At 35.2% G+C, this 19,704-nt stretch overlaps 3 protein-coding genes across 3 annotated transcripts; 1 reads left to right on the forward strand and 2 right to left on the reverse strand.

The window, feature by feature from the left end:
• Window positions 1-1,264: 1,264 nt before the first annotated feature.
• LOC125219476 (uncharacterized) lies at window positions 1,265-3,709 on the reverse strand. Its single transcript, XM_048121454.2, has 3 exons — window positions 3,368-3,709; window positions 2,515-2,703; window positions 1,265-1,619 (listed from the first exon to the last, which is right to left on the reverse strand). Exons 1-3 carry the CDS (start codon window positions 3,428-3,430, stop codon window positions 1,407-1,409), a joined length of 465 nt encoding a protein of 154 aa, XP_047977411.1. The 5' UTR covers window positions 3,431-3,709; the 3' UTR covers window positions 1,265-1,406.
• Window positions 3,710-6,571: 2,862 nt separating this feature from the next.
• STRS1 (DEA(D/H)-box RNA helicase family protein) lies at window positions 6,572-11,824 on the reverse strand. Its single transcript, XM_048125171.2, has 13 exons — window positions 11,200-11,824; window positions 10,990-11,114; window positions 10,222-10,329; window positions 9,725-9,805; window positions 9,143-9,221; window positions 8,784-8,869; window positions 8,651-8,707; window positions 8,457-8,524; window positions 8,108-8,176; window positions 7,901-7,994; window positions 7,461-7,625; window positions 7,281-7,373; window positions 6,572-6,889 (listed from the first exon to the last, which is right to left on the reverse strand). The coding sequence occupies exons 1-13, from the start codon at window positions 11,732-11,734 to the stop codon at window positions 6,797-6,799; spliced, it is 1,653 nt and encodes a 550-aa protein (XP_047981128.1). The 5' UTR covers window positions 11,735-11,824; the 3' UTR covers window positions 6,572-6,796.
• A 2,200-nt stretch (window positions 11,825-14,024) lies between these two features.
• Window positions 14,025-16,819, forward strand: LOC125217733 (uncharacterized). The gene is made up of 3 exons (XM_048119256.2): window positions 14,025-14,464; window positions 15,261-16,198; window positions 16,381-16,819. The coding sequence occupies exons 1-3, from the start codon at window positions 14,184-14,186 to the stop codon at window positions 16,698-16,700; spliced, it is 1,539 nt and encodes a 512-aa protein (XP_047975213.2). The 5' UTR covers window positions 14,025-14,183; the 3' UTR covers window positions 16,701-16,819.
• Window positions 16,820-19,704: the final 2,885 nt, after the last annotated feature.

Genomic DNA, 19,704 nt, shown 5'->3' on the forward strand with positions numbered 1-19,704 from the left:
TTCTTCTCCAGGTACGCCAATTGTGAGGTCGTTGTGTTTCAAGTTTCTCAAATCCCTACCAAACTGGGGAGTGATGTTGCTGAACAGTTTCATAGCTGGCTCATATGGCAATGCCACCTCGAGGATTAAGTAAGTCGAGTTCCATTTAGTAGGCACATCTTGACACAAGAATTTTTTGGTATCAACCTTGCTGATAGGGCTCGTCTCAAGCATGGTTTAATAGCGGTTGTTATACTAATCGGGGTATTTATGTTAGAAAAAAAAAAGTGATTTAAGCATGCAGGATCTGAGAAGCAACAATGTGGCTAAGTGTTGACTCGACTTGATCAAGTGGCGATAGAAGCGGAAAAAATTGCCCAGAATTGAAGCAAAGTGATCATGCAAAGTGACGGAGCGACTGGACCTGGAAGCTGTGTGAGTTGATCAAGAGAAGTCGATATCAAGAAAGCAGCAAAAGATGAGTCGGAGGAGAGAGAAAGAATAATGCTTTCCTATGCAAGGGCATTAATGCCAAATCATGAGAGTCTTGCCCTAGGGATTGATGCCCCAAACCGTCCTATAAATAGAAGAAGAAATGAGGAAGAAGATCATGATCAATCATCCAACACACCGAATACCATCTCCTTTCATACTCACATTCTAGTTAGCATGGAGCAAGAAAGTTAGCAGCAGCTGAAATCAAAGTTCTCCCACAACAACCCTCTCTTCTTCCTCGTCCTCGGAGAAGAGAGCTAAGTTTAGAAAGAAACTTATTCGTTCATGTTTTGTTTAAGTTCCGAGGGGTTTACATTTGTTTACTTTGTTTTTCGTTTATTTTGAGATGTTTTATTGGATCCACGGTCATAACATTTCTTTTCACTTACTTTACTTTCTTACTGTATTCACTCTTCATCTCTCTACCTTTTTATTTCCTACTTTATTCTTCTTTTAGTTAATTCGCTTATTACAATTTTTCTTAAATCGTGTGCCGTAAAGAAACGCCTCTACTACTGCAGAACTATGGGAGTAGTACTTTAGTAATTAAAGTGGAAAGGATGTAAAGTAAGAAAGAAAATAAAATAGAAAAGACTAAGATATTAGTTTCGCCATCTTGCCTATTTTGCTTTTCATCTCCAAGTTCTGGTACAAGATCTACTTGTGTGTGTTTAGTTGTTTTTTTGTTTCAGATCTAATGCATGTTAGTTGGAAGTCGTGATTACTTTGGTATCTGTCAAATGACTGTGGAAGTCACACACTCACACACCAGATTTTAGTCATAGGGAAATGACCAAACTCATAAGATAAAACTATACTACCTCTAATAAAGAGACTTACACAAGCACACTTTTCCAAGTTCAACATTTACCAATCGAACAGTATAAGGTAGGGTTTTTATACAAAAAAATAATATCAAATCTTGATACTGATCAGGTGTTGAAGCTTATTCCAGATGCATTACACTCTTCGAGCAGTTTGAGGATGCTGTGTTCCGGGGCACTCATTGACGGCATAATGCGTCCAGCAGGCCGGGGTTTTGGTCTTGGAATCTCGGGTTCCATGGCCATCTGATCCTCCAAAACCGGCGTCTCCCCCCTCCGGGATACACCTGACGATGCTCTTTCCTTCCAGATCCTTCCATCCTGGGTATTCAAGAATTATTACTTGATCAAACAAGCTCCAAATTATTCAATCCATCACAGAGTGAACACACCCTTGTGAATTCTAGATTCTTTCAAAAGATTCACCAACCATGAAACAAACAAAACCAACCAAGTTTGCAGGACATAGACAAAAGCTAGATGAACATTCAAGAATATGTACAAAGTCGCCATGGAAAGGGTGTGTACCTAACAAAAGTAACATGAGTGGGTTTTTCATGTTCTTCGGTATAAGCCTAACATAGCACATTAAGGAAAAAAGAGGATAGAGATGGAGAAAAAGCTTCATACATCAAGATGAGAGGCCTAAAAGTACATTGTCAGCAAGAAGACAAAAATCCGACTGCTTAGCAAAGCTCGATCCCTAGTTTAGATCAGAGATTATGTGACTGACAGCAATGAATATCAGAAGCGAATTGATTATCCTTAGTTACTTTTGAGATTGCAAACATAATAAACTTCACTATGAGTATATCCATAGGATCACATTCCGAATGAAGATTGATTAACATGTTCTCAAGCAACCCTCAAAAGGAGAAGTCATCATAAGATATCAAAGAAAAATGTGACCAGAAACAATAAGCTAAGCCCATTGGCAATTCAAGCAAAAGGTGCAATATTGGGAAATTAATAGTATAGTTTCAGAATGTTCATAATTTTCATGTGACATTAATTTTTGGGATATTATTACGAATCATATCATATTAGAAAACTCGATCATGTTTATCCTTATATACACTAAATGAGTTCATGTAATACATTAAGAAAGAAAAATTGTTTTTATATTTCCTATTAAAAAGGCAGCATCCTCCTGCAAGGATCGACAACAAATCACTTGAGGCTATGTTCTACTTGTCGCGAAGGAGATCAAGCTTACATTAAGAATCGAAGGCTCGGGTTGTGGACACAGGATCGGCTCGTCACTGTCAAGAGGCTCACTTGGATGTTCAACGGGCTTAAACTCGACTGCTAGTTCAATCCCATGGGGGGTAGCAGACGTAGCTGTCGACAAGATAGCAGTGGTTGTAGCATCTGTGCTAGAAGGCAATACTCTCCCCCTTTCATCCTATACATCAAGGAAGAAACTTACCATAAGCACAACACACACCAGAAATGCCTAAATCAAAGCTCAAAAAAAAATATACAAACAAGAGATCCAATATCAACAACAAACAGACGACTAAGAGAAGTAACCTTGACATCTTGTAAAAAAGAAATCCAATCCTAGCAAATTCTTGACAATAATACAAAAAAATACATATCAATTCAGCACAAACAGATAGAGAAACCAAACTATCCAAGAAAGTATTTCAATAATGACTATTTGCTTAAATTAGGAGTAAAGTAATCATTTTTTATCTTAAAGAGTAGTATGGTTTCAATCAAAGTGATGATCTAATAGACTAAGTTTCAAAGGGAGCAAGAATCATGAATATTTCAGTCCAAAAGCTTGATTCAATTAGGAGAAAACTTGCTCAAACAACTGAGAAAACTTTAGCATAATCAGATTACATACCATAACTAGATAGCATCATCGAACAATATAATGCCAAAAAATCCAAGAAACAAGTAAAAGATTCACTCTTTAAAACTAGAACATAATCAAATCACATAGTAACAAATAAGATAGCATCATCCAACCCTTCAAATATGCCCAAATCCAAGAGAAAAGATAACAAAAAATTCAATCTTTAAGATAAAATAACTAGAAGAGAGGGAGAGATGCTAACAAGAGAACTCTGAGAGCGGCGATGGTTACCCCTGGCAGAAAATCTTGAGAAAATCCCCACCATTTTTCAGCCCCAAGACAAAGTTGAGCTCAAAATTAAAAAGCTATAGATCTCAATCCGTCAACCAAAAACGATGGAGGCCAGTTTCTCAAAGAGAGAAAGCGAGCTCATTTACAAATCTTGGCTTGTAATTTGGGTTTATTGCTGGGATTCCAATTGTCTAAGATACACTTGAATTTTTACACAGCAAATAAACTATGCAGAATAATGAAGTTTAATAGGTGGCGCAAAATAATCGTTATTGGGAAACTTCGATAATGAAGATCGACAAGACGAAACTCATTGGTTTATGGAAAAATATGATGAGCCACTTTATTTATGCGAGTATTGGATTTCATCCATCTTTAACTCTTCCAAATTTTTGGCTCAATTCAAAAGCATTTATTTAAGCTGTACTAGCGCTGACAATTTTTGACACGACACGATAATCCGATACGAATTCGCACGAAAATATTGGGTTTGGATCAAGTCTTATTGGATGCGGGTCATTATTGGGTCGATCCACTAAGAACACGAAAAAATCGGGTCGGATGCGGGTTGGATGCGGGTCGGGTTGGGTAACCCGTTAAAAATTAATATTAGTATATTTATTTTGAGTAAAGATAAATTTACAAAAATTGCATACACAAAATGCCGTTCAAATTTTAAAAAGGATAATATTAATTTATTTTGATTAGATAGCATCATTAATTACATATTTTTGTGACTAATTTAACCTTTTTATAATTTTTCATTTTTCATTTTTATTGTAGTACAAATATGTACCACACCTTGTTAAAAGAAAAATTTTAGAGAGAATAATCATCCATAGTTGTAATGGAATAATGATGGAATAATTTTTTAGTCATTTTATTTAAACTATCACAATGATATAAAGATAAATAAATTGCTTTTTTTTTTACAAAGTATAAATTAGGAAAACACTCTTTTGTTTGGAAATTCTCTCATATTATTTTTGAAACCATTGATATTTTATCATTAATTTCTAACTTTTAATTTTGAAAATAATATTATACATATTGGTTGATTATTCTATCTAAAATTATTAACAATATAATATGGGTCATTCAATGATGAGACATTGTTGGACTCAACACATAATAATACAACATTCAAATGTATAGCACTTGCTACATAAATTGATAAGATCATCAAAAATTATTAGTAATACTATATGATAAATCACAATATTTTCAATATTTCATTTACTGTATTATTTTAATATTACGTTTATAATTATTTTCATAGTGTGTAATAATATCATAATAGAGATGGTATGATGATAACAACATGTGGAACACAACATGTAAGTTGTAACATATCCTTTAATTATATGACTTGCTATATAAATTGATATATTTAAATAGTATGATAAACCACAACAAATTTTAGACCCATATTATAAAATTAATTTATGATTAATAATCTGCAATATTTTATAATGCATCAAATGATACATAAGAGCTAGTTCGACGATAGAAGATTGTTGCTCTCAACGTCCACCTAGGCGTGTGACACTTCAAGTGTATTAGTTAATATATTTAAAATATATAATTATGTCTTCATTCATGTAATTTTGGATAATAATATTAAATGACCATGTAATGACCCTACTTTGCATATTTCTCCATGTGTTATAATATATAGAAAATATTTGAAATTACAAGCTTCAAATTATATTTCAAATTACAAAAATTAAAGTAGTCGAAAGAAACGAAATAAAATACAATGACCGTGAGAGATCCAAATGAAAAATAGTACTAAATCAATTAGTGTTTAGAATAAAAGGATAATTGAATAAATTTAAGAAAAATAAGTTTATACTTATAGATACAAAACGTTAATCCAGGTATTATGTAGTAGCAAAACTAATCAACAAATAATTTTATAATATAATTTATTATTATTATATTCTTTTTATTTTGATTTAATAAGTTTAATTTAATTATTAGTATTTTCGCTCTTTTGAAGCAATTTGTAATCGTGTTGTTATCGTGCTTAGGTTGTTGTCGTGCTGTTATCGTGTCGGGTCAACCCAAAGTGGTTTGTGTCGGTATCGTGTTCAGGTCGATATCGTGTCGGGTCAACCCAAAGTGGTTCGTGTCGTTATCGTGGTCGGGTCGTGTCCGGGTTTGAAGGTGGCGAGTTGGGTTCGTGTTCGGGTTTGGGGTTTCCTTAACAGGTTGGGTTCGGGTTTGGCCTTATTGGGTTGGGTTGTTATCGGGTTGACCCGATAACGACCCAATCCGCACGATTTGCCAGCCCTAAGCTGTACTTGTTAGATTTCATCCACTGACTTTACTCTCTTTTAATTTTCGTTAAAATCAAAGAAATCTTGAATTCTCGGTGGAGAAGAAATGACACAAGTTCATTTCGCCGTATAATCTGAGTTTCGCCGTATTCAAATATAAACCAATAAAAATTAAAGTTCATTTTTTTTATTAAATACAGTATATTGTTATTATATGATTTTAGTTCAGAATATTATCTTTTGGAATTTTGAATTCCAAACATGTGGAATAGGCTACATAAGAAAATTGAATTAAACCTCAAATAATTCTATAAAGTAGAAAGTTTAGTGACTAATCTGAAACAAATCGAAATTAGTTGATTACTCAAGTATTATTGTTCAGTTTACCTTTGTGGAATCTTTGACATTGATATTAATCGAGTAATTATTTAATATTTGAATCCATATCTTGAGGAAATCAATAATTAATTAAACTTTCCTGGTTTTGAAGTGCCCTAAAAGCTAAAACATGAGTTTGGTCGAAAATAAATGTGTGCGCATACCGATTAATGATTTTATGTATCCAGCTCAAGCAAATAGCCATATTTAAATAAAATAAAATAAAAGCCTCTTAACATTATGAAATGTATTAACAGATTTAAGTAATCACCATTCCACATCTGTATGATGAAGATTGGAAGGTAAAATATTAGTACTAATCAACTAGCTAGATTTAAGAAAACATTTTAAAACCGCATCAAGTGCCAAATATTCACACGAAAATCCTTGTTTTTGACATTAATTAATAAAATGAATATACTACTACTATACAAACGATTCCAAGATGCTAACGTACATAAATATAAACCATCAGACTGCAGAAACAGAAATTGAACAATCCTGCAACTCTTAAATAAATAAAACTGGTATCACCAATAAAAATAAATAAACTGGGAGCATTACATTTCTATGATGAAAATTTGAAAATCACCATTACCAACAAGAAAAGGAAAAAAATTCGTCTTTACTAGATATACTATCACAAAAGCAACAATATGATTTTAGCACATGCTCGATAATTTCAATTGGAAGCTAAAAATACAGTAAATTTCAGAATTGCTTCCCTGAATATATTGAAATCAATCTTCATCAGAATCATCAAATGTTATCTTGGTAGCTTTGGGAGCATTGGCGTCGATTTCTCTAAAGTGGGCGCCGTATAGCTTGGATTCCTGGATGGATTATAGTGCAAAAGACATTATATAGCGAAGTGTCAGTTCTGCAAGGTTTTTCTCATATGTTACTTTATGTGGTTTTGATATATATAGACACACATACTGTCAAACTACAGCCTAAAGAAAAGCACAAAATTGTCTATGCATATCTAATAATCGGAATGAGTCTCCTCAAGTCAAAATTAATCCTATTTACATTTTCTAATTAGGTTCTAGATACTAATATTAAGATTTCAACTTTATAACTACTCCATTAATCTATTAACCAGGGATTTCAGGAAGAAAACAAAGAAACATTAGGTTACAACTAAAATGGCATGCCGCATGTACATACAAATCAATCTCAAACTCTGACAAACATATTCTACATTAAAAAGGCATGTCTGACCTTTTTCTTGACATGAGTCCCGAATTTCAATAGATCTTCAGGTACAACTTGCTTAGCTTCCCTGAGAACATTCACCAACTCCCCAGAAAGGCCCTGGTACAGTCACATTTATGAGCCGAATATAATTTATATTACAATTGAACGAGTGTAGATAATATTGAGACCTAAATTGAAGCATACCTTATTTTCCTTTGTAAAGAACGTATGAGCCACTCCCTTCTTACCAGCTCTTCCAGTTCGACCAATTCTGTGCACATAATCCTCAGTCGTGAGAGGAAAACTATAATTGATAACAACTTCAACATCAGGAATATCCAATCCTCGAGCAGCAACATCAGTTGCAATCTGTGGAATGTAACATCAACTACTTTAATTCTGTTGAATGCAGACAATCATTGTGTCTAGCAATTAAAGTTTTAAGGTGATTTAAAGTTTGTTGCCATAGTTAAAAGGGGTGGGATAGGTTGTGATTCTTGAATGATGAGTCTCTCTCCATTGGTTCAATATAAAAGGTACAGACTACAGATGCAGAATAGAGGTTAAATGAAGAACTAAGATGTGTGCATTGAGAAGCCAATAACCATAGCAGGTTATAAATGACAAAAGGACTGTGTGCATACCAATAGAGGACAGCTTCCATCCTTAAACTGTGACAAGGCTTGTGTTCTTGCGCTCTGCGCTTTGTCCCCACTTATAGAAACGGCTTTCCAGCCCCTAGGAATGACAAAGTAAACAAAAACAATAAACTAACAACTGGAAATGTATCATGGTAGGGAAAGCTCAAGATAGCTATTTTGATGGACAAAGGAATCAAATTGACAAATTACCTTCTGTGAAGCATACTCTCCACCCGAGATGCTTCTTTCTTGTATAAAACAAAAACCAACACTCTGTTTCTGAAAAAGAGAATAATTCCCACAGATAAGATTAAGAATAAAAAAAGGATTCTCAAAGCAGAAATAATTTTAAAGCTGCATTGTCCAGTTAAACTATGGCAGCTACTAAGGGCAATAGAGGTCCCAGAAAAAAGTTGGAACTGTTAAAGACAATGTAATTCTCATTTCAAGTATGTAAATTTACCTAGCATGTCAAGTATGATAGTCATAAATTTGATTTAATGCCAATAATATGTAACATTCATAACCTAAATGCATAACTTGCACAAGGACCACATACTTTCTAGATTTGTGATACTTCTCCAGCAAATTCTGCAGACGTTCGTCACGTGCTCGCTCATCCAACACCTGTGATGAAAGAGAATGGAAATTTTAGTACTAAACTACTGATGCAAATAAAAGTTGTTTATATATTCAAAATTACTACTTCTAATTAATTCATCATTAATGTCATATGTCAATACTTAATAGTACCTCTACTATTTGCATGACATCATGATTGGCAGCTAAATCTTCCGAACCCACCACCACCTGATACGTAATGAATTCATTACACATAAAAAGAAGTAAAGATTGCAGTACAGGATTTCTCAGAGATAATCCACACCTTAACTGGGTTTGGGTCCATGAATTCCTGCGCTAGTTGATGCACAGCTGGAGGCCATGTCGCACTAAACATTACCATTTGGCGAACTGTGCATCATGTCAATTGGCATTACATACACAACATTAACGTTGACAGATGCATCAAAATCCGAAGTTCCAAACTCAGAAGTATGGAAATGAAAATATTGGATTTTAAATGAAAAATTCTCATGATGCATCCGCAGTCTTTTGAGAAAAGAGAGCAGACTTATGTAGACGAAGGGTAATAACACTTGCATTTCAATTTCTTATTTAAGTAGAAGTACAGAAGAATAATTGAACGTGCTTAAACTCAAATACCAACAAAGGCCCATATCATACCAGAGCATGTTTGACTTAAAATCGAGCGAACCTCCGGTTCAAATCCCATGTCAAGCATCCGATCAGCTTCATCTAGAACCTATATATAGTCGCAATCATCGTATTATCAATTAAATGAAATTAGTTATCATAGTACAAGAATGAATGTTCCAAAAATATCTGCATGCACATAAAATGTCGGGCAAATGAGTTATGAGTTAATAAGATTCAAGGATGCTAAAATGTTGAAAGTTGCAAACTATGTCTGCATGTGAGAATAAGAGTTCCTGATACGTCCAACATTTATGATCCACTGTTTGAAAGACCAAAAAGTTCATAGTCTCATACTCCCTCCGTCCCACAAAAGATGTCACACTTGTGGGACAGCACGGGATTTTAGGAGGTTTTATTTTGTGTGTTAAATGGAGAGAGAAAATATAATTTTTATATTCATGTGAGAGAGAACTTTTTCCAAAAAGAGAAATATGACATCTTGTGTGGGACAAACTAAAAAGGAAAGTGTGACATCTTTTGAGGGACGGAGGGAGTACCAAAAAAATCAGTAATTCATTATCAAACAGAAACAAGAGAACATCCACTCACCACAAAGGAAACCTCATTTAGGCGGCACACTCCCATTTCGATCAAGTCTTTAAGACGGCCAGGTGTCCCAATAACAATGTCCTGCACAGAATCACATACAAAGGGAGACTTGAGGTATCAACTTGCATACTTTAACAAATACTATGATCTAACCTAGAGGTTGTAGGAATTGTAAAAACAATTCAAATTACAAAATATTGTAACAAGACCATAGTGCAATAACATTAGAATGTGAGTCTATTCCAAATGGTTCCATGATATTTGCATTAACTTTCTAATGTACACATGCAGTTACTTTATTTTCAACATCAGCCACAAAATGAATTAAAAAGAAAGAGCTGATGATTTCATACGAGTTGGGAAATAAAACCAATAAATTTAGCTGATCACGAAACAATGCAGCATCTTTTTCTCCATCCACATGTTGTCATACTACTCAAACACAATCCAAGTTCAGATTTACTCGGAGATTAAGATTATGATTTATGAGAACTTACCACCCCAGCTTTCAGAGTAGATATCTGGGGTCCTTTCGAAGTTCCTCCATATATGCAAATTGACCGCACTCCACTAGGCTTTCCAGCATCACATAAAACATCTGCAATCTAACCATATATATAGTCATGATCATGACTCTGTACCATTCACCAAACTTTCTGTCGTATAAGATTCTAAAAATCGGTTATTTTGGAAATGAAAATGGAAAAGGTCACAAATAAGACCCTTGAAGCATATACATATAGTCTATCCTCTTGATACACTATTCGATAATTGCCAGTTGTAGGATTACAAAGTTGAATACAAACCGTAATACAAACTTAGCTAGAGCAATATTCCTCTGAGACACTAATAGCTACAGCCTACATGTGTACCGCTATACACCCAACCATTTTCCCATATGCTCATAAGATTATTGTAATAGTAATATAATCAAATAAAACAAGAAAATCCATGCATAACTATTTGAAACTTTGAACTTCACAATAGCATATTTTTCAATTGTTCTATCTGAGATGAGGCCATGAGGGCGGCATTTAATTACACTACACTCTTTAAGAGGCAATTCTACATATTAACAGAATACACACAATACACAATTACACATGATGCTAACAAGATAAAATCCCCAACGCGTGCAAACAGAAGAAGTTTGTACCTAATCAAATGAAATATGCTCCCAACAAATTAAACCATATAAAGCAAAGCAATGACTGGAGCATGACATATCACATCATAGCCATGCAATAAACAAATCGAGAGCGTACTTGTTGAGCTAACTCCCTTGTAGGTGAAAGAACAAGACAACGCGGATACACTTTCTTAGAGGCATTGCTCTTTCGCTTGTTCAAGACGTGCCTAATAGCAGGGATCCCAAATGCGAGCGTTTTACCTAACACCATAAACACACACCTCAAAACACTGAATCCAATTAAGCACAAACACTAAACCATTTTCAATCCAATTTAGATGCATACCAGACCCCGTGGCAGCAATTCCAATAAGATCGCGGCCGTCGAGCAGAAAAGGCCACGAATGAGCTTGAATCGGCGACGGCTTATCGAATGCCTTGCAGCATTCCAACACATCATCAGGAAGCCCCGACTCAGAAAACGAATCCAGAGCCTTGTATCTCGATTCATTGACATTCTTCCCAGACACCACGACGCCACTACCTTCTATCACCTCCTCCTCTTGTGCAGACTCGGCAATTTTGACCTCACTCACACCTTCTCCCTCCTTGCTCTTTTTCTTATTCTTCTTAATTGATTCTTCGCCTGAGCCATTCAACGAAATCTCCTCTTTGCCATCTCCGTTCGCCTTCTTCTTTTTCTTCTTCTTCGAGATTTCCGTGGAGCCAGCTTCCAAAACTGCGTTTTGATCAATTTCTACATCTTCGGCATCAGTCTCCTCGATTTTTCTCTTCTGCTTGTTCTTGTTCTTCTTGCGAAGCTTGGAATCGGTATCTTGCATGATGGCTGCTTCAATTTGCTGATTCTTTGGGCCAGCCATGAATGTGATGAATATGAGCCCCAAAACCCTAGAGAGAAGCAAGTTAGGTTTTGGGTGTGGCGGCAAGACGAGTGGGAGAGGTGCCACAACTTTTAAACAACATATTCTTTTTTTTTTTTATGGGCCGACTGTTTCTTAACATTATTAATAAACTTTAAATTTGGTCTCCAAAAATGATGTTTTCATTTTTTAAGTTCTAAATAATAGGAGTATCACTATAAAGTCTTTTAATACAAAATTTCATTTGAGATTTTTATTTGTCCCAAGTACTCGAACAACTTAAATGCCAAATTGGCATGTGTTTTAATGTATAATTAATAAATTATAAAAAGTTAGAAAGAAAATAATTAAAGTATTATAGATAATGAGGCACGTATCATTAAAGAAAAAAATTATTAAAAATAGAAAGGTCTATTTTTATGTGATGAAAAAAAATAAAAAAAACACGTCTAATTTTATAAAATTCATAATAATCAAAGCTCAGTTTATTCGTTTTCTCTATTACTTCAAATAAACGAATAAAATAACAAATCGGACTTTAATTTTTATGAATTTGTTGAAAATTAAAACTGTCAATACTGTTTTGTAATATATTAGATACAATGAAACATCAACACTATAATTGAGATAATAGAAAAAAAAGATCGATTTAATTTCAAATATTGCACCTCTAATATAAAAATTTCTAGATACGCTACTGAAACGAGGCACGTAACTTATCGGTTACGTGATAAATTAGTTGTGCATTTTAGGGCACATGCTTAGGCCCATAAAAAACCTACATAGTCTAGAAAAGCAAGTTTTTTTTTTTTAACAAAAAGCACCCAGTGTGGCAGGGGTTTAGGCAGACCCCTGATCCGTAAATAAAATCAGAATATATCGTTCTAAAACATTTATCCAAGCACAAAAGTGACTTGGATCTAAAAACAGAACAAGAGCAAATAAACTAGACCCCCACAAGTATGGTGCATCCATGCTATCAAAACTAAACCAAAACTAAGATGAACAAGTGGACTTACAGAAAAATAAAATATCGAAAACTAACATAACAATAAAATCAATCCACATCTCTACGTCGAAAGCGGAAGTTAGGATATCCCAACTGTTCCATCCTAACAAGCATCTTCATGTACCGAGACGCAGAGACTGAATCATAGAAGGATAAGGCAGGGTTTTCATCCTGTCTGGGCCCCCCCACAAGAAAGTCAGCAACACGGTTTCCATCTATGTAGATGTGTGAGAATCGAACATGTCGCTGAGAAATCAAGCTGCGAAACTGAGTCATATAATGTCTGAGATTAGCGGAACCCAACTGTCCGGATGATAATGAATTAACCAGGGCCGTTGAGTCCAACTCGATCCAAATATGGGTAGAGAACTCCATAGCCATCGAAAAGCTTTGAATAAGAGCCATAAGTTCCGCCTTGAAGCTCAACGATGCAACAAGAAGAGAACATATAGAAGCTCGATAATGCAGCAAGAGAGAACAGAAGGTTCTCAAAAGACCGTCCAGAAAAGCAGGTTCACAAATCAAACAGAGGTTGTGATCATGTATATATTTGAGATACAGTATCCCATTTTTGGGTGTTCCATGCACATGTGTCATTATCAATTTTTTAAAATAATTTTTGAATCTATATTCTTCAAATTAATAATCTTTCTATCCCTATAAAAATTGAACATATGATATGACACGAGAAATTAAGAAAAATTGGTAAACTAAGAGAGAGGAAGAGAATGTTAGTTAAAATATTGTTAGTGGAGAGCGAGACTCGCATTATTATTGGTGTTTTAATGGTGGTATAAGTTGTATATTGGGGTAATAAATTGGGAATAAAAATGTGCATATTTTTATGGGACGGATAAAAATGGAGAGTGCATAAATTTTTATGTGTTTTTGTTTAATTCCAGTTGTATTAGCTACTCATTATATTTATAATTTTGAAAAATAATAATGATCAAAATAATGTTTGATAATAGAACAAGAGTGAGACTCCTAAACTGGACTACGTCCCAGTAGCTTTTAAATTTTTGTTAATTTGCTAATAAAAGAAAAAAAAAAAAAAAAAAACTAAAGCACGTCCAAAATCCTTCTAGCGCATAAAATACGAAACCGAAACCCGGTAGATTAATATAAGGATCAAACTCGGACAAGGACAAAAGACCAAACATCAGAAACGGTTGAGATTCCGTTGCACCAATGTTGTGCACAATTATTACAGTTGGCAACCGTCGCAACACAATGCCACCAAAAATATTCAAGTTTTTTAAAAAATAATTCCATGTTCAAGGTTTTCTTCACCCCTCCCTCGATAGTTTCTGTGCTCACCACTCCAGCTGTCTGTAGGATATTTCCATTTACCATTTATTTATTTATTTCTGTTAATAATATCCAATGCAGCCAAATTAAGTTACTAGTACTAATTTTTAGTGTTGTAGCAAACTAGCAATGGCGTCGGAGATTAGTAGTAGTGAAGGAAAGCAGAAGCCGATGATGGCCGAGGAGGGCACCGACATCGGCATCGTCATGGCTCGAGAGGAGAAGCCCACAAACGTGGAGATTCTGCTGTGGTACATGTATGAATTCTGCTCCTATTTCATCCACACTGTCTTGATTCCCATCGTTTTCCCGCTCATAATCAGCCAGACCGTCTCCGCTCCCCCCGAGCCCAAGCAGGGCTGGTTCCTCAGCTTCAAGGGTCTCAACTGCAGTAAGAAGCAGATGCAGATGTAAGTACAACTTCATTTTCTCATCTTCAACACTTAATATCTGTTTTACTTTACTAAATATAAAAAAGTATTCACTTAGGGAAAAAAAAAGGATGAAAAATAGTTTTATTTTTTATTTTAGAGTACTTAACCAGACTACCATTAGTCCAACATACACAATTTAGTAAGTACTATCTTGACCTTTAATCTACGACTACGAACCATCGTGATTGAATTATAGGTAAAATAGTGTTAATTCGCGTGCAAGAAAAAGTAATGGTGAATTGTAAGCAAAATGATTTTAATTTACACTGAATGAGTTTTGTGGTTGTAAAGTCTAATAATAATGCACAAACTGAGCATGTAGCTATTTATTAGTTATCTTTTCATTCTAGTTACTTAATACTAATACTAGCTAAATAGATATTTTTATTCGTTCACTCAAAATATGAATAGCAATACTTACTCCATCCATTAATAAGAGTTTTACTTTTTTCCGACGTGAATTTAAGAAGAGTGAACTACATAAATGGTACCTGATCTTTCACTTTCGCACGTAAATGGTACCTGATCTTAAAATGTGATTTATAGGTACCAAAAATGATACAAAATAAAGATCATGTACCATTTATGTGCGAAAGTGAAAGATCAGGTACCATTTATGTAGTTCACTCATTTGAGAAATGCTAAGTTGAAAAAATTTAAAAAATATGTCTTATTTTTTTTAATTAGTTTTGTCATGGAATTTGAGTAGAATGAGATAATCAAAAGTGACGTTTGTAAAAATAAAATGTCAGTCTCATATTTTTTGGTACAGTTATGTAGCATTGGTGCAAAGGCAGATCAAAGTGGGAGGCATGAGATTCTCCCCTTTAGAATGGACCTCCATCTCCTGGATCACTGGTCTCCTCCTCTCCTCCCCATTCCTCTACATCATCACCCTCCGCCTCGACCACGGCCGCCACCACCAGCTCATAGCCGCGGCTGCCACCGGCCTCGGCTCCCTCTTCTGCCTCCCCTCCGGATTCCTCAAAAAACCGTGGATCTTCCCTCCATACGTGGCCGTCATCATGGCTGCCACCGCTGTCGTGGGTGCCTCCCACGCCCGCCACCTCGGCCTCATGATCACCGGTTTCACCGGTCCATCCATCCCAAGACATCACTTCCTCGACCGGAGATCCTTCGCCAGCTGGCTATCCCTACATTCAACCGCGGCCGGCTGCCTTGGATCCACTGTGATATCATCCTTTACTTTTCATATACTCAACAGGGCAGATCATTTCACCGCTCTGTGGGTTGTTTCCATTTTCAGTGGCTTGAAATGGGGGTCGGGAATGATCCATGTTTTAAGCACCAGTAGAATAGCGGCAGAGACTGCGAGTTTCCCTAGTCATAATAATAATATCTTCTTGATATTCAAGTACCCTCATGCAGCTAAGGGGCTGATTGGTGTATTTTTGTCTTCTTTTATAGGGATGTGTGTTTTTGGGGGTGGATTACTATATGCAATAGGCTACATTTGTGTGGAGAAACAGAGTGTTTTGTATCTATGGCTTATGTATTTCTTGCTCCCTATGTTCTCTATCCCATTGATGTATCCCCTACAACAGTTCTTGAAATTGGATGCTGAGAAGATGCAGTTACTAGGATTTATGATGTCCATTTTCACCTCGGGGTTTGGATTTTACTACCGGGATGCTGCGTGGGGCGAATCCCATCTTTTCTTCTTCGCGGCCGTTCAGGGGACTTCTGCAGGTTTGGTATCTTATGAAATAAAATACTACCTCCGTCCATGAAAAATAGTCTTGTTTTTCTAATTTGGTCCGTCCACTTAAAATTTGTGTCTATCATAACATTTTTTACTTTACTAGGTGAGTCTCATTTTCCACTAACAACACGCTATGCTATGTGATCTAAATTCGGAATCTTTGTTGCAGGGTTGATGCATGCGTTCGGGAGGGTGTTGTGGCTCGATTGCTCCCCGAGAGGAAGGGAGGGTGCATTCTCCGTGTGGTACTCGTGGGCCAGGGTGGTCGGGGCATGTGCAGGGTTCGGCCTGGCGACTGCCATGCCCGGGGACATTGGTAAAGCATTTGGAGTATCATTTTGTACAGGTGTTGTTGGGATGATTGTTGTGATATTTGGGAATATTAGTAGTTTGGGAGGAGCAGAGGAAGCTGGGCATGTTGTGAAGAGTGAGAATAGTTTGGAAATGGATGGATTCGAGGATGATTCGAAGGAATCTATTGATGCTTGAGATGTTCTAACTAATTCATCATTTTACCCTGTTTTTTGTATGTTTATTGTTAAGTTGATGTATAAGTAGTGATGTATGATAATGATTTATTGCAATTTCGGTAAATCAATTTTTTAGAAGCTCTCGTGCTTAACCCGATATGAGGATAGTGACCATTTTCAAGATCTAAAGCTCCGTATATGATTTACGCATATTAGCACTAAGTAAACGAGTAACTCTAGTACTCCTATAACTAAATATAAGTACAAACATCAAATCACATAGGCTAATGATCACTAGTACTGCCTTGATCTCCAAATACTATCCGGAAAAAGAAGATTTTTGGAAATGATATTTTAAACTAAGATAGTATAAATAACAATTAAAAAAACAAAGCAAATTAACGATATGAATAAGTCAGACACAAAAAAGGAAATTATAGGATATTAAATTCAGTAATTCTACTATTATTATGATATATCTAAATATGTGTCTAGCATACTACTACTCTTTCATTTCCATAACATACCACTAACTTGTCCAATAGTTTGTTTAAAAAAGAGACGCATTATCCTAGATAAAATAAATCGAGGTATTGATATTAGAAATAAATAAATAAAAGAACTAGAACTCAAAAATTTAGTTATCCTTAGACTTGTATACAAAAATCATATTATAATAAACCACATAAATAAATAACTATATAAAACTCGTCAGTTGAATCTTGTGTTCATTATCTTCTTCTCTTTGGCTTGAACTTCCTTGGATTCTGAATGTGATTTCAATTTCAGTGTCGGAATCTCAATGAATGATAGGTTATGATGGTCTTGAATGGGGGCACTTATAACTCTAAGTCTCTAATTCGTCTTCTTTGAATTAGGATAGATTAGACTTCTAAGGACAAGACAACTTCAAACAATCTCAGTGGATCGCTTACTTCAATATCTACCAAGTCGTGGACTGCTGAAGGATGACTGATCGACCACTGAGTTTTGCTTCGTTCAACTTAGTGGAGTGCTGTTGAATGACATCCTTTCGTCGATTTGGCTCCGATCTTCGTATCTAATAATCTTTACCTCTTTTTAACCCTTTTTAATATGAAAACTTAACAAATATGTCAAAATACTGAATTAAAGGATTATATAAGAAAGCATGTGTAATTCACATGAAATGCATTCAAAACAGTCTAAGTTTAATCCCTAAAAACATGTAAATTTTGTGTTTATCAACCCCTCAAATTTAACTATTTGTTTTACTTCTGTAAGGTACCTACTACCGAGTCACCTATTGTGATGACTTATCTAATTGTTTAGATTGTTTCAGTGCTATAAATCAACAATGTCGTTAGTTTCCTAGGACAAAGAAACTTTCGGACAGACACGACAATCTTTATCAATATGTAGCCAAAGCTTATCTAGATTGTGAAATACTCCCTCCGTCCCACATTTATAGTCACATTTAGTTATGGCACGAGTTTTAAGGAATTGGTGGAGTGTGTAATTAATGAAGTGAGAGGTGGAGTGTGTAATAAATGAAGTGAGATGATGAAGTGTGTAATAAATGAAGTGAGTTGGTTGAAGGTGGGTCCCTTTTGACCTTTTGGTTTTTTTATTTTTATTTTGGTTTATTTTAATGTAGATAATGACATTTGAGTGTAATTTTAGTGAATAATGGGGTACAATTTTATGTCCAAATATGGAAAATTCTAAATGTGACTCTAAATGTGGGACGGACTTTTATGGCAAAATGTGACTATAAAACTGGGACGGAGGGAGTATTGTTTACTTATGTAAGGTACTGACCGAGTCTCCTATGTGATGACTTGTTCCATTATCCAGTCTATAATGCAAAAATTTTAGACTCGTTTACTTTTAAGATTAAATGCTTGTAAAACATATCTTTAAAAAAAAAAAGCAAACACAATATAATAAAATTATCTCTTTTATGACAAATAAAAGTGAGTTTGGAGTTTATCATATACAACCAACTAGGGGTGTCGAAACAGGTACCCGCGGGTATCCGCACCCGATTTTGCGGGTACCCGAACCCGAAATTAGAAATTTTTACTACCTGAAACCCGACCCGAGAGGCATTGCAAGTGTCCCGATACCCGCATCGGGTTACCCGTACCCGCAGGCGCGGGTACCCGCACCCGAAGCCTGCAACGTAAAAGACAGTATAATTATCAATATTTATTTAGATTATAGTTATGCCTTCTGTGTCTACCAGCTGATGTGAGATTCTTACTTCCTAAAGCTTCCTGCCTAATAGTACCAAATTACCAATATTCTTGCCTAAAGCCTTCTCCACTATAATTCCAATGCTCATTTCATCTACTAAAATATTTATTTTGTTAGCTCATCATCTGGTATAGCTAAATCTCTTCCTTTCATTAATGGCAATTAAGGTATAGAAAAAAAGTTGATTTGTAAGTCATATCTCTAAAACTCTAGCGACAATTCTTGTTCCCCAAAAGTTGAAGTAATTCAAAATATTTTTAAATTTTTATGAAAGTTCAATGTTTTTAATGAAATACAATAAAATGTGATATGTTCTTGCTCTCAAAAACACCAACTAATTGAAACATTCGTTTCTAAAAATCAATTAGCATAATTTGTTAGTTAATCCTTGTTTTGATATTACTGGTATTTATATAATTAGATCCCTCTTTGTATACAAATTATGACATTGCTACTTTGAATTTTTCAAATATGAGGATTTTAGAGTTGGCTACCAAAGTTTTTCCACTCGGTAGTGGAGTGAATGATGGTTTCAATTAGTGTTAAATAAAGTTTAGGTGAGTGAATAAATGCATATTAAGGATGTAACTTGAGTTTTATAGCTACAGGTTGTGCCTTTTTCTTACACAAGTATATTGAGTCGGGTAATTTTTTTTAATCGGGTATACCCGATACCCGATTTACCCCCAATTTTAATACCCGATCCTGACCCCGATCCCGATTTTTGTGGGTAGCGGGTATCCGATACCCGGCAGGTATCGGGTCGGGTAAGAAATTACCCGTTA

Source organism: Salvia hispanica, chromosome 1 (genome assembly GCF_029641045.1).
Source record: "Salvia hispanica isolate PSC_SH4W2 chromosome 1, Shi_PSC_v1, whole genome shotgun sequence".
Taxonomy (NCBI): Eukaryota; Viridiplantae; Streptophyta; class Magnoliopsida; order Lamiales; family Lamiaceae; genus Salvia; species Salvia hispanica.

What these genes read in the sequence shown, in the direction of transcription:
- LOC125219476 (XM_048121454.2), bottom strand. Translation starts at nt 3,430, where the DNA reads ATGGTGGGGATTTTCTCAAGATTTTCTGCCAGGGGTAACCATCGCCGC. An exon ending in GCCGCTCTCAGAGTTCTCTT is followed by an intron (nt 2,704 to 3,367) that starts GTTAGCATCTCT and finishes CTTGATGTATAG; the next exon opens with GATGAAAGGGGGAGAGTATT. An exon ending in CCGAGCCTTCGATTCTTAAT is followed by an intron (nt 1,620 to 2,514) that starts GTAAGCTTGATC and finishes TTGAATACCCAG; the next exon opens with GATGGAAGGATCTGGAAGGA.
- STRS1 (XM_048125171.2), bottom strand. Translation starts at nt 11,734, where the DNA reads ATGGCTGGCCCAAAGAATCAGCAAATTGAAGCAGCCATCATGCAAGAT. An exon ending in GAGAGTATGCTTCACAGAAG is followed by an intron (nt 7,995 to 8,107) that starts GTAATTTGTCAA and finishes TGTCATTCCTAG; the next exon opens with GGGCTGGAAAGCCGTTTCTA. An exon ending in TCTTTACAAAGGAAAATAAG is followed by an intron (nt 7,374 to 7,460) that starts GTATGCTTCAAT and finishes TGACTGTACCAG; the next exon opens with GGCCTTTCTGGGGAGTTGGT.
- LOC125217733 (XM_048119256.2), top strand. Translation starts at nt 14,184, where the DNA reads ATGGCGTCGGAGATTAGTAGTAGTGAAGGAAAGCAGAAGCCGATGATG. An exon ending in AGTAAGAAGCAGATGCAGAT is followed by an intron (nt 14,465 to 15,260) that starts GTAAGTACAACT and finishes TTTTTGGTACAG; the next exon opens with TTATGTAGCATTGGTGCAAA. An exon ending in CGTTCAGGGGACTTCTGCAG is followed by an intron (nt 16,199 to 16,380) that starts GTTTGGTATCTT and finishes TCTTTGTTGCAG; the next exon opens with GGTTGATGCATGCGTTCGGG.